The sequence below is a fragment of the Rhinolophus sinicus genome, linkage group LG05 (assembly GCF_036562045.2).
Source record: "Rhinolophus sinicus isolate RSC01 linkage group LG05, ASM3656204v1, whole genome shotgun sequence".
Taxonomy (NCBI): domain Eukaryota; kingdom Metazoa; phylum Chordata; class Mammalia; order Chiroptera; family Rhinolophidae; genus Rhinolophus; species Rhinolophus sinicus.
In genome coordinates, this window is record NC_133755.1 from 183,807,324 (window position 1) to 183,821,441 (window position 14,118).

The 14,118-nt window shown below is 43.2% G+C and overlaps 1 protein-coding gene across 13 annotated transcripts in view; it reads right to left on the reverse strand.

Moving 5' to 3' along the window:
* Nucleotides 1-14,118, reverse strand: part of WDR27 (WD repeat domain 27) — a 167,243-nt gene that overhangs the window by 54,737 nt on the left and 98,388 nt on the right. The window contains exon 26 of one of the 13 annotated variants that reach the window (XM_074333873.1): nucleotides 12,455-13,615. The exons of the other annotated variants lie outside the window; for them this stretch is intronic. Coding sequence (XP_074189974.1) covers nucleotides 13,604-13,615 — 12 coding nt within the window. The 3' untranslated portion in view covers nucleotides 12,455-13,603. Of the gene's footprint in view, nucleotides 1-12,454; nucleotides 13,616-14,118 lie in introns of those variants that run through there. 13 annotated transcript variants of the gene reach the window in all.

A 14,118-nucleotide genomic window follows, 5' to 3' on the forward strand; every position in this document is an offset into this window, starting at 1 on the left:
CACGTTCCGAATGTATCCACTTCAACATATTGCATTTATTCCGAGCTAACAGCTTCCAGAACACAACCAGGCCTCGAGAAGAGTCTCGGAATATAATACGGCATTCTAAGCAGTACATTACTTATCAACAAGGTCCTGAAGGGAGTGTTTCATAGCAAATGTGCTGGAAATTGTAGCCACTAATTAATTTGTGGAGCGACTGACTAGGCATCAGGTGCCCACTGTCTGCGGGTCCGCTCTCAGCACTCCGAGAACCAGAGTGGCCGCGAGCACAGGTAGGAACAGGTCACACTTCTGTCCAGCAGCATCCCATGGGACACTGCACCTCACGGCGGCTTCCAGCTGTTATCTCAGGGCTACATGACACATAACACATGGAAAGGGAAGGTCAACTGGCAATCCACATAATTTGACTGTTGACAAATTCCATGTCTAGATCAAACTCACTTTATTTCAGGATGAATAAAGAGAGAAAACACTAAAATCGACACCTTCACAATAAAAACCTAGCAAGACTATGACAAAACTATATATATACATATATATGTATACATGTACGTGTGTGTCTGTGTATATATATACATCCCCACTCAATCATGAACACACATTTTTAAAATGCAAAATAAAACATTATCAAGCTAAAGCCCTCAAAATATTAAAAGGATAATACATTAAGACCAAGTCGGATTTACCCTAAGAATTAAGATAGGCTAACATTTTTAAACCATCATCCCAACCTACCAAATTAACGGGGGAAAACATGATCATTTCAATAGCCACAGAAACAGCAGGTGTTAGAATCCATTCTTAGCAAACAAGAAATAAAAGGGACTTTTCTAGTCATTTTAGTAATAGTAATTTTAAAAACTAATGATAATTGTAAAAATCTACAACAAACATCAAACTTAATGAGGAAATGCTGAAAGCCTTCACTAGAGACTGGGAACAGGTCTCACCACTTGCATCCAATGTTCTACTAGAGGACTTAGCCAGTGCAGTAAAAAAACAAACAAACAAGAAAGGTGACAGCATCGTAAAGGAAGAAATAATACTGCCATCATTCACAGATTATGTGTAAAAAGAAATAAAACTCTCATTAGTCACAGATTATATGTTTATATACAATGGAGTTTACTGATATATTCTTATACTAAAAGAGTTTAGCCAGATTACTGAATATGAAATCAATATAGAAAATTCAATTAATTGTATTAATATTTCTGTATGTGAACAAAATATAGAAGACAAAAAAATTAAAAGACACCATTTTGAACAGCACCTGAAACATCAGGTACCTAAAAGAAATTTAACAATAGGTGTGATAAGACATTCCACACAAAAAAATTGTGAAACATTGAGGGAAAACCTAAATAAACAGAAAGGAATGTCAGGTTCCTGGATAAAAAGAATCAATATTGTCAAGATGTTTTCCCAAACTAATCTATTAATGTAATTTCATTCCAGCCAAATTTCCCGTAGGTATCTTGTATAGAATTTAACAATATTATTTAAAATTCATATGAAAATGAAAATGGCAAAACATATCCAAGACAGTCTTGAAGAACAAGGCAGAAGTAGAGACCCACAGATTTATTTTGAATAACTTTGGGGATGGGGTGAGAGGGAGAGGGAGAGGGGGCGGGGGGAGAGAGAGAGAGAGACTGACTACAGAGCAATGGCTAAAAGGCAATCTCAACAAATGGTGCAGGGACAACAATTTATCCAAAATGAAAGAAAATAATTGATCTTGACAAATATTTGACCCCATTCACAAAATAACTTTAAAGTCCGAACGTGAAAGTCAAAACAAAAAACTTCTATGGATAATTAAGGAGACTACATGAGTTTGGAATAAGAAACAACTTTTTATATGGGACTCAAAGACACAGACACACAATCAATTAATAAACTGGACATTTCATCCATCCAGATCGATTCACACCCAAAATAAACAGACAAGTCCACAATTTGGAGAAGATATTTGCAACACATATAATTGACAAAATTTATAAAAAATTATTCCCTCAAATCAATATTAACAAGAAAGGTAAATAGCCAAAATAAAATGGATGACACTGAATAGACACTTCATACACACATGAAACATGGAATCTAATTGGGAGCCCAGAAATACAGCCACAGCCTATGGTGAGCTGACTTTTAACAAGGGTTCCAAGACAACTCAATGGAGGAAAAGAATCATCTTTTCAACAAATGGTATGGGATAACTGCATATCCACAGGGAAAAAAAGGCTTTGGACCCCTACCTCACATCACATGATGAGTAAGATGAATGCAAAATGAATCAAAGACCTAAATGTGTAGCTAATGCTACAAAATTCTTGAAAAGAAAACACAGGAGTAAATCTTCATAACTTTGGCTTTGGCAAATGATTCTTTGGTATGACACCTAAAATACAAGCATCCAAAAGAAAAAGAAAAAACAGATAAATTAAACTTCATCAAAATTAAAACTTTTGTGTGTTAAAGAATACTGTGAAGAAAGTAAAGACAGCCCATAGGATGGAGAAAATGGTTGCTAGTTATATATCTGATAAGTGTCTGGTGCTCAGAATATATAAAGATATATTAAAACTAAACAATAAATGTCAAATAACCCAATTAAAAGTGGGCAAAGGATTTGAATAGAATTTCTAAAAAAAAAAAAAATGATTTCTCCAAAGAAGACATACAGACGTGCAGTTGGCCAACAAACATAAAATAGGTTCAACATCAATCATCATTAGGGAAACGCAAATCAAAACTACAAAATACCACTTCACATCTACTAGAATAGCTATAATTTGAAAAATAGAAAAATAACAAGTTTGGCAAACATGGAGAAATCGAGACCCTTACACATTGCTACTAGGAATTTAAAATAATGCAGCCACATAGAAAAGCGGCAGTTCCTCAAAGAGTTAAAAACAGAATTACCACGTGACTCAGAAAGCCAGTCCTAGGTAGAAACACAAGAGAAGAGAAAAGGTGTTTAGACAAAAACTTGTAAATGAATCCTCAGCGCATCCCTACTCGGTGTAGCCAAAATGTGGGAACCAAGCCCATCAGCAGCTGGACGAACAGAACGTGGCCGGTCCACGCCGGGGAGGCCCCTTCAGCCACGAGGCATGACGCCTGCACCACCACAGCGACACATGGACGAGAGCGGCCGGGCACAACAGGACTCGTGCTGCAAGACCCCACTTACATGACGTGTTCAGAACAGGCAAACCCCAAAGGACAGAAGGTAGATGAGCAGCTGCCAGGAGGTTAGGAGGGTGGGACCCGGACTGACGGCTCGTAGGGACGGGGTTTCTTTTGGGGGTGATGGAAATGCTTTGGAACAAGAGTGGTGACGGTTGCACAATATGTAAATATGCTTAAACCAACTGCACTGCACAGTTAAAAATGGTGTGTTTTAAGTCATGTACATTACAGCTCAATAAATATCTAATAAAAATACACCCTGAAGTATTTGCAGATGAGCTGCCATCTGTGACGGTCCTGAGGTGAGCCCGTCCTGGGACAGGATGTCGGATGACCACGTAAGCAGGTGATAAACCTCAGGCTCATGAGGTGCTCTCCTTACCTTTAGATACATCTGACATTTTGCATAATAAAATTATTTTTAAAAACAACTAAGTAAAACTTTTAAAGGGCTATTGAGGAGTAATTATTATAAAGCTAGTACGTAATCACAATTGGTGGGCTGTGCTGGAATAGAAAATAATGTTAAGATGCAGACCCAAGAATAGCACATGAAGGACCTGGCAAACTACTGAGGTAACAGTGCTGCGTGACTGGGGTACCGGCTAAGCCTTTGGGGGAAAATAAATGGGTCACAGCCTTGCCTACTGCCACACATAAAAATATAACCCTCAAGGATTACATTTTAAATAAAATTAAAAGTATATCAGGATAAATTATGTAAATATGAAACAAAATTGGGAACACATCGGTAAATATGTAATCTTAGGTGAAAGCTCTCCTAAGTCTAATAATAAAAATAAATCTTAGATATATTTTTAAATATCAGAGAAATCATTGCTAACATGTGAAAAGGGGATGATAACTAAATTTGAAAAAAAAGTATATCCCAATTAAAAAAAATTTAAAGGGGGGATAAATAATTCACAAAAAATGAAACACATCTGCCCCAGATACTCAGCACAGTCCTTTTCTTGCTGTCCAGTGACTAACACTCTGCCTGCTCGGCAGATGTCCCCCTGTGAGGCCCAGATGAGGGGCTTCTCCGTAAGAACTGAAACGTGAGTTATTTCTCTCCTCGCCCTTCCTGTTTGGGGAAAGGCCCATGATCAGTGTAACAGTTTAAAAATAGTAATTTGTATTGTTTCATGTAGACACACAGCTTCCTCACACTCTATTAGAAGATATATAACAGAATTGATTCAAACTTTTTAGAGAAAATTTGGCCACATTTATCAAAAGACTGTGGACTTTAACTCGCAGTTACACTCCTGAAAATTATTCCAGAGAAGTAATCGCAGCACAAAGGACGGATTCACCAGGACACCCATCACACGTACTAGCCAAACAAACGAGAGGCTGTCTGAACATAACAGGGAACCACTGACCCGATAAACTGTGGTGCATCCTTATGGCAGAGCTCGAGGCAAATATCCAACCTAATTACATGAACAATTAGGCTGAACCCAGTGCGGGCAGTAGGATCGCGTGTTCCTCGGCAAGCATGCATGTGTCTGTGCGCACAGACAGAGGCAGCCACACACGCTCAGGAGAACACTTGAGGGTTCGTGCATGAACGTGTTCACAGCGGTGACACGTCGGGGTGAGACAGCTAAGAGCTGCTGCATTCACATGTATTTTCTACATGTTTTCCAAATCAGTAGATACTGTTTCTTTAAAAAATGGGAAAGTATCTAGAAATATCATTTCTGAAGTTAACAAAATAATCCCAACATATTATTTCTGTGCATCTGAATCTTAAATCTTAACATTTCCGTAAAACGACTGCATATTTTGCAGATTGTGCTAAGAATATTTTTTCTATCAAGGCCAAACCATACTCATTAGATTAGAGGCTCTGATCCACTTCTGAATTCAACCCTAGCTTGTCCTTCATGAATAAATGAAGGAAGGAAGTTTTGGACCAGGCTCATTTAAATGAGTCACCGTTTTAAAAATCCCATTAGATTACCACAGGCACAAATATAGCCAAATCTGTGTGGCTTTGTATGTGGGCAATTTTGTTATTGTATCTTTCTCCGTGGTATCATGTAGCTGTTCTCTTGAATGCTGCTTAGCCTTGAATACAAAAAAAAAAAAAAAGGTTGCCATGTTTTTATAATTTACAATCCTCATCAGCACTGTGCAATAACTATAATAATAGAACTATGTGTAAGAGGAATCCTATGTGTTGAGGATAACTAAAATGCTGCAACTTATTTAAAGATGAATTTTTCAAGTTGGGCTTATAAATCATTTACAAGGAAATTGAGCAGAACTAAAATTACAGTCCAACTGTCACATTCCTGTGATGTGACCACAGCGTGCTTGGGGCTGGAGGCCACGGCAACATGGATTCGCAGAAACGCGAGTTCTGCCAGACCCTCAGGAACAAATAGCCTCCACCAGCCAGATGTTAGATCAACAACCATTAGCTATAATGTGAACCATCTTCTGTGGCCGAAACTCAAAAGCTACAACACAAGCAGTTACAAATGTGTCACTGGAAATGCAGGCCTCCTGTCACAGCGAGGGGTACACGTGCTGCACGAGGCCCTCAGCTCCCGCTGTGGGAACCCCAGGGGCCCCTCCACCAGCACAGCCACAGCCTGAGGGGCCGAGGTCGGACACTGCCTGCCTCTCCCTGCTTCTTTCCGAGTGTCATGTTCCCTGTCCCCAGAATTACAAACGCTTCATCTCCATGAATGGCGCACGTCAGTCCTATGTCCGCTGCACAGCACATGCCAGGTGTCGGTCTGAGCAGGAGCGCACGGCCTCAGCTGTGCGGGACGCAGCCAGGTTTGGGCTCTGAGTCTGTGTGCTCTGCCCGTCACATCACGTCACTGGCTCCGTATGCAAGGCGGGCATGACACAGCACTGTTCTGACAGCAGGTCAGCGCCAGGGCCACACCTCTCCTCGCCCTCACTGGCAAGGCACTCGACCTCTCTACCCCATGAATGGAAGTAAAACAACACACCAATTACCAAAAGCCTGAATTCTAAGGTGATCCTCAGCCAGAGGCCTGAATTCTAGATTAGAGAATTACTCTTCTGAAAAATGTTGCAAACCCCGTCACACACACACCTGATTTCTGCATTTTAAGGAGGTCGTATTTGCTTTGACTGCACAGCCTTCCACTCGTGAGGCCCCACACCAAGTTCTGCTTTTCCGTCAGAATGCTTGACACTGCCTGTCCTGATGCTGTTTGTTTTTAGTATTTACTGTCTGTGCTCTGCACTAGACAATTCCATGAGAACAAGGATCCTGCCAGCCTGCTCACTACCGTTTCTCATGGTGTTCACTAAACATTTGTTGAATAATGGATGGATTGCATTTTATACATACACTTATATTCTCTGAACTGTAACATTTTCATAAGATGGATTGCTATAGCTTTCTTGGGTCAGATTTTACATTCCCAAGTACAGCTACACATTTCTGTAAAAAAGGACGCACTAACACTTTCTGGAATTGAAACCGACACTGAACCTTCTGTTGATTTTCCCACGGGCATTCGTCCTCACTGGATCTCTCCAGGAGCCAACAGAGAATGCTGCCCCAGCACTAACTCTCAGCATTGAACCAGGTATATAATGACACACAGCTACATTCCAAAGACCTCGGTATAACAGGAACTACCTTCCAAGTTCTCTTTTCTAGCCCAGATCTCAGAAGAAAATATCACACTCAGATACTATCATGCTGCAAGCGAGCACAAAGTTAACTCCACTAAGCTTTTACGCTGCGTTCCTCTAAGGTAACCCTGCTGTGTGCACTATATTTATAACCAAGATGGAGCCAGTATCCTTGCCTGGCTTCGGGGATATTTGCCATGTTTTCTCCTGACCGAGCACCTTTTACCTTTTGAAAACCCACACGTTTAGGAAGTCCCCACCTTGTGAGTCGTGCCTCGCCCTGCCTGTGGGGTACAACTGACCCAGGCTCCTCGGTTGGAAGCAAACCCCTCGAGGAGACCTGTCTCAAAGTGACAATGGGAAGAAGCACCGTGCCTCACCGAGCCTGCCCTGTGTCACTGTTTTTCATTAAATGATGGTTTAACTCTATTGTCACCAACCTTGCACAATGAGAACCGTATTGAATTATCTTTAAATTTTGTTCACCTCAGTCACACAAAACTTGTAGCTTTACGTGATTTTTCAGTTTCGATGCAATAGAGGTGTATGGGTCAGGACAGATGGGTAAAACATGTTCTTTGCACAGTTAACTAAGAATTTTAAGCTCTGGCTTCTGACACTAACTCAACCAAGACCCCCAGGACAGGTGAACCTGGGAAAAAACGAGATGCTGAGGTGTGTCACACCTTGAAGAGGAGTCATCCCAGGTGCTGTGTCACCACCAGGCCATCTATCAATATCAACTCAACACGTATTTGGAGGACCATTAATGTGTGCCAAAGAATGTGCTAGACCATGGGGGCTATAGGGCTCATGGGAGGTCAAAGTAAATTACAGAGGAGCTGGGGCAACGCCCAAGACTCACCCCAAAGAAAGGGGGTGGGGGGGCGCTCCCAGAGGAGAACATACCTGGGAAGGTCAGGCCTTGACGGACAAGCAAGAACTCGCTAGAGAGACAGGAGAGGCTTTTCCCAGAAGGAAAACAGCGTGTGAAGGACACAGAGACCACGTGGTTTGGAGGAAGACAGGGATGAGGTGAGAGGAGCGGCAGCAGGTGTACCCAGTGACGCCCCAGCTCAGGCCTGACTGGGAGCTTCTGACACTGTCACAGGGATGCCTGATGTGCGTGTGGAGGGTCATGCAGAAGCTCTACCTCCTGAGAAAGATCCCGGGCAGCGGGTGCCTGACTGGAATCTAAGCCTCTCCTGTGACGGCAGGCCCGAGCTGAGGACTGTCTGAACAGATCACATAGTCTCTGTGTCCCAAAGACAGACAAGCCAGAGGCAGAGCAGCACACACTGAGACCGCACATCCGGGCACCACAAACAACGGAGCCACAAGCATACAGAACGATCCCCAAATGACAGCAGACACAGCCCTGTAAGCAACCACAGGCCCCCAGCTGGTCACGGTCCTCGAGAGGTGAGTGTGTGTGTGTTTCTTGCCTGACTGCCCTGACTGGAGCCTCCAGCAGCATCGCGAGTGGGAGCGTGAGAGCACATGTCCTGTCTTCCTCCTCGTCTTTGGGGAAAAGTACCCAGACTCCACATTGAGAACGTCGGCGGTGAGTTGTTCAAAGACGGAGTTTATCATGTGGAGAAGGTCAGTGGCTACTGTTGTCTGACTCTTTCATACATGGGTGCAAACTCTGTCAAATAACTTTTCTCTGTCTATTGAGAGATCATGTTTTATTTTTATTTACTGGTATAATGCATTACATTAATTTTGTTAAACCAACCTTGCATTCCTGGGATAAATCTCACTTGGTAATGATCTATAGTCCTTTTTACATATTGCTGTATTTGATTTGCTAGTAATTTGTCCAGGGTTTTTGCATTTTTTATAAAATATATTGGCCTTAATTTTCTGTTCTTATTTTTTTTTTTTATCAGTGTAATACTGACCTCAGTGAATGAGTTGTGATGTGTTCCCTCTAATTTCTTGGAAAAGCTAGTGAAGAAGTAGCATTAATTCTTCTTTAAAGGTCTGGTAGGAGTCATCTGTTATGTCATCTTGTCCTGAGACTTTCTTTGTGGAAATTTATTATTATTATCATTATTATTACTATTAAAATTTAACCTCCTTACTTTTATAAAACTATTAAAACTTTCTCTTTATTCTTGAGTCAACTGCAATCACTTATGTCTTCCTAGGAATTTTTCCATCTCATTCACGCCACCGAATTTACTGGTAAGGTTGGTAGTGAGTCCCACTTCCATTTCTGATTTTAGTAGTTTGAGTCTTCTCTTGTTTTCCTTGATCAGCTCGAGCTCTTATCCTTCACTCCTCTACTTAGAAATTTCATATATTCTAACATCTGGATATACAAATGTCTCGCTCAGGTAAAACTTAAATTATTTGCATTTCCTACTCACCTATAAGAACACTTTAGTATGATGGATATCTATGAATGACTATCTTTCGAATTCCGCTTTGAACTACTTAAGGTATAATTTTATAAGATGACTTACCTAGAAAATAAAATAGCTAACCATTCACAACTTAGTTAAAATATTAAATTGTACTGAAAGGCTTCCATGGTACAGAGGGAAAACAGCTCCAGTCTAGGACTCTGGAAACTTCTGATATTTGCTCTGCTATAAACTCTCTCTATAATTGTTGATAAGTCACTTATTTTCTTTAGCCTACAAACGGGATCAGATGATTTTAAGGCCCAGCTAGTACTGATATTCTGTCACTGTTTGGTATCACCAGGCAGCACAGTGAGCTCAGACAGTCACGTCAGTGACAGAGAACACAAGGAGCGGCACATGAAATCACGTGCAACAAGGACAAGGACAGGTCTCGTGGGCGCCAGCCATGAGGAGTCTGCTTGGTGCCCATATTCTTGTTTCATAATTTTCTATAAAACTCAAAGATATATTGTTAGATCTCCTTTGGTCCAACAGTTAAAAGGTATCAGAGCCATACAGGAATACCATGAAGTATTTCAGTCTTAAATTCAGCAACAGGGTAAAAAAATAAACTCATCTATTAGAAATTCTTTTTTCTTTCTTTTATAATCTGACATAAATCATGGAAAGCCAAAGGCAAAATTAAAAGGCAATAAAATATTTTCCAGTAGTTCACCTTCCCCTGGGAAATGAGGCTCATTAACTTGGCCCAGACATACTTAATGTAGCTTAAACCATCTGCGCCCTGGTTTAAAATGCGGTGTAACAACTTCACAGTGTGTTATCTGCCTGCACTGAGACCACCCAAACTTGGGAACTTTCCATCTTTCTTGAAGTTGGTGCAAGATAAAACTTGGTGAGGGACGAGGGTAAGACAGAGGTTCAAGGTGAAGGTCGGAGAATGCGTATCAATTGTTCATGGTAAACGAGAGTGATTATTGCTCAGCTTTTATACCCAATACACACATGTTAGAGTGGTGCTTCCAGCAGAAGACCGCAAGGCCACCCACAGTTCTGGATTTTGTCCCCATGGAACCCACCGCCTTTCCCACACACGTACTTGCAGTAAAGGAATGAGGACGGTAACCACACTCAAGACCCAGGGAGCACTTCACAGAAGTGAACCTGGGAGCTGCCAGCCTGTAAGGCCTCATCTCTGGAAAATACTGACTTATTCTTCTGTGCCAGTAACAAAAACAGGCTCAAACGGAGTGGAAATGAAGTGCTAGCACCAGTGGGGGTGAAGTCTTCTGTGGCTTCTAGCTTGAGGACCTTTCCCTTCTAAGATGGCCTTCAGGAGAAGCCTGTAAGAACGTAGTGGTAAGCCTTGTGTCAGGACCACGGCCACGTCAGGTAAGCCTTGTGTCAGGACCACGGCCACGTCAGGTAAGCCTTGTGTCAGGACCACGGCCACGTCAGGTAAGCCTTGTGTCAGGACCACGGCCACGGCAGGTCTGGCACCCTCCGCCCCTCGGCGCCCCACCAGCTCTGCATGGCCATTGGGTCTGCACGCCACTCCAATGCTTTCAGAGTCATTAAGTATTTGCAAGGAAGCATTTTCCAAACTATGTCAATTACTTTTAGGAGCTTTGATTCTAGCTACTGTCACCAGAAATCTGGGGGTAGTTCTAGATATCTGAGCATGGTATTTGAGGTGTGGGACTGATAAAGCTGGCTTATTCTCACACCGATTGCTTAAAACGAAGACAAACACTACGACGACATGGGTGTTCACTCCAGCTACCCTCTGTGTCGTGTGTGTTCTATGCAGTCTGAGCAGTCAGTGCTGCAGGCCGACACTAGGCCACGGAGCTCACAGATCCATCAAACAGGACGCGCACGAAGCAGCGCCGAGTTCCACTGCAATGTCAAGGGCACAGTGGTGGCGAGGCACAGAGGAGCAGGAAGAGGTCGGGGCGGCCTGTGTGGCTCCAGGGCCTTCCTCCTCTCTCAGGCCTCAGAGGGAGGCCGGGGGTCTGGCCCACATGGGGTGGGGGGCCTTGAGGGGAGAAACATGTCCTCTTTGGGCCTCTGAGAGTTGTGTGGCTTGCACAGCGCTCTCCAGGGAGTCACAGTGCACACTTAGGTCACAGGTTTGTTTTCCACGCAGTTGTAACCCGGGGACACCTGCTGAAAGCATCACATAGAAAGGACTCGCTTGCCAGCAAACAGTTGTGTCCATTTACCAGGCCAGTTATCCCCACGTTAATGGACAGGGTCCAGGTCACCAGTCTCCCTTCTTTTTTCCCAGCGTGGCCCTCGTGGGGAAAATGTCCTATAGTGGCTGAGAGAGAACAGACCACAGGCCAGCTGCCTGAAGACTCGCATCCCGGCTTAAACAAGACAGGTGCAGTCCCTCCTGTCACAGAGCTTACATTCTGCAGCAGAAGCAGCCATGAGCACGTGGACACACAGCCGACCAGATGCTGTGAGAGGATACTGTGCTGTGGAGAATATAAAACAGGGCAACACACAGAGAGTGAGGGGGGATTGCTCTAAATTGGGTGGTCAGAAGAGGCCTCTCAAGATATGATTTGTGAACTGAGATCTGAAAGACAAGAAGCCACTCATGAGAAAACTTCTGGAAAAATCATTCTGGTCAGGAGGAGAGGCAAGACCAAAAGTCCTAAAGTGGAAAACGTTGGTGAGAAATAGAAACAGCATGGAGGGTGCTCAAGCAATTAAGAATAGAATTACCATATTACCCAGCAATCCATCTCCTGGGTATCTACCCAAAATCTGAAAACATTTATCCGAAAAGATATATGTACCCTGATGTGCATTGCAACATTATTCGTGGTGGCAAAGACATGGAAACAACCAAAGTGTTCTTCGATAGACGAATGGATAAAGAACTTGTGGTATATACACAATGGAATACTATTATGCAATAAGAAAAGATGAAATAATGCCATTTGCGACAATGTGGATGGATCTTGAGATTATTATGCTAAAGAAATAAGTCAGAAAAAGTCGAGAACCATAAGAGTTCACTCATATGTGGGATATAAAACTGAAGGCAACAAACAAACAAGACAAACAAATAAAGAAACAAAAACTCATAGACACAGACAATAGTTTAGGGTTACCAGAAGGTAAGGGGGAGGGGGTGGGAGATGAGGGTAAAGGAGGTCAAATGTATGGTGATGGAAGAACTGTCTGCGGGAACACACAATGTGATATATAGATGACGTATTACAGAAATGTACACTTGAAAACTTTACAATTTTATTAACCAGTGTCATGTCAATAAATTTAATTTAAAAAAAGAAATAAAAAATATGCCTGTAAGGACAGAGCTTATTGGACGGGGAGAAGTGTGCTGGAGGCTACGGAAGCGCAGGCCCAGTGATGTGAGGTCTCGGACCACGTAAGGAGCTCCGAACCGACTCCAGACAGCGTGAGTAGGAGGAGTGACATGGCCTGACTGGTTTTGGGAACCTCATTCGGCTGCTGGGTGGAGAACCGGCCGCAGGGAGGGCAGTCCAGGTGAGAGAGTGGGAGCTGGACTGGGTGGCAGCAGGGACCCGTGGCAAGAAAGGGAAGGACTTGTCGTATTAAACTGCAAGCCAGGAGTATCATATCTCAATACGTTGTTTCCAGATGTAGCGCCGAGGGTCCTTATCTTTGGAGGGTTACAGTGTGCTAAATATTTACAGCCACAAGATAGCGAATGTGCCAGGAGTGTTCTTCAAAATAAATAGCATATGTGTTGGGGGTCGAGTAAAACAAAATGACATGAGTTGATACCTGCCGAAGCGAGGAGACAGGTCCATGCCGATCCATGACACATGGAATATATGCTGCAACTTCGCCCTAGTATTTGAAATTGGAAAGTACGGTGAAAGGACTCCAGGCTATGGGGCTGGGAAGCAGCCAGAGGCCACTGGTCCAAACGCTGACGCCACACGCAGCCCCCACGACATCTCCAAGTGGCTCCGTCTCAGCCTGCAGGAGGAGGACACTTCTCTGGAACAGAACCTGCTCTTTTTAAGACACTTTAATTGGGGCTCCTTGTTACACGGACTAAAATCAATCTTTCTGAAGCTTCCACCCACGGACCCAGTTCAGTCACACAGAAGGCAAGGGTGACTTTGCTTTGTTTTTTTAAACTACCTAATTCTCTTTACTCCTTATTAATAAAAAAGTCATCCTATGTTGATTTTCTGTTTTCTCAGTACCGCCCTTTATTCTGGCAGCTCTCCCAGAAGCCTCCATCCACCTGTGGGACCCTGGCACACAGCGGAGGTCTGGCATTCCCGCCACGACTGCCCGGGGCGGATCAGCACTTTCTGTATCTCCTGCCTCCCGCTCTGTACCAGCCTTCAGCTTAGTGGGCCGTGTGCTCAGGTCGTTTCCTAGGAAAGAGAGTGTCACAGTGAACTTCCCATTCGTGCACTACTGAAAGCACCCCATCCAGCCTTCAGTTTCATTGTTTGCTGTCTACAATGTCTCTCTCAGAATTTAGGATAAATTACAAAGTGAGCAAGGAGAACAGACTCAAATAAAAATGTAACTAAGAGCACTGAAGAAAGGCAAGAAAACCACCAAAAAAATGAAAATGGGATAAAGAAGTGAAAGGGGTAAGTGAAATGGAAGGCAGGCGAATAACATACATAAAGCTCGAGTCTCTGCAGAAGGACAAGTGAACAATGGAACAGAATAAATATTTGAAACTATAAACCAAGGACACTTTTCAGATATGTAAGCGAGAACCGGAATCCTGACGCTGAGAGGGCCGCCTGACCAGGGAGAACTGCCCGACAGAGGACTCTAAAACAGGCGTCATAGACGATGGGAAAACTGTCAAGGCCTCCAGGTGACACTGGGTAAGTTACACAGCAGTTAGACTGACATCAGC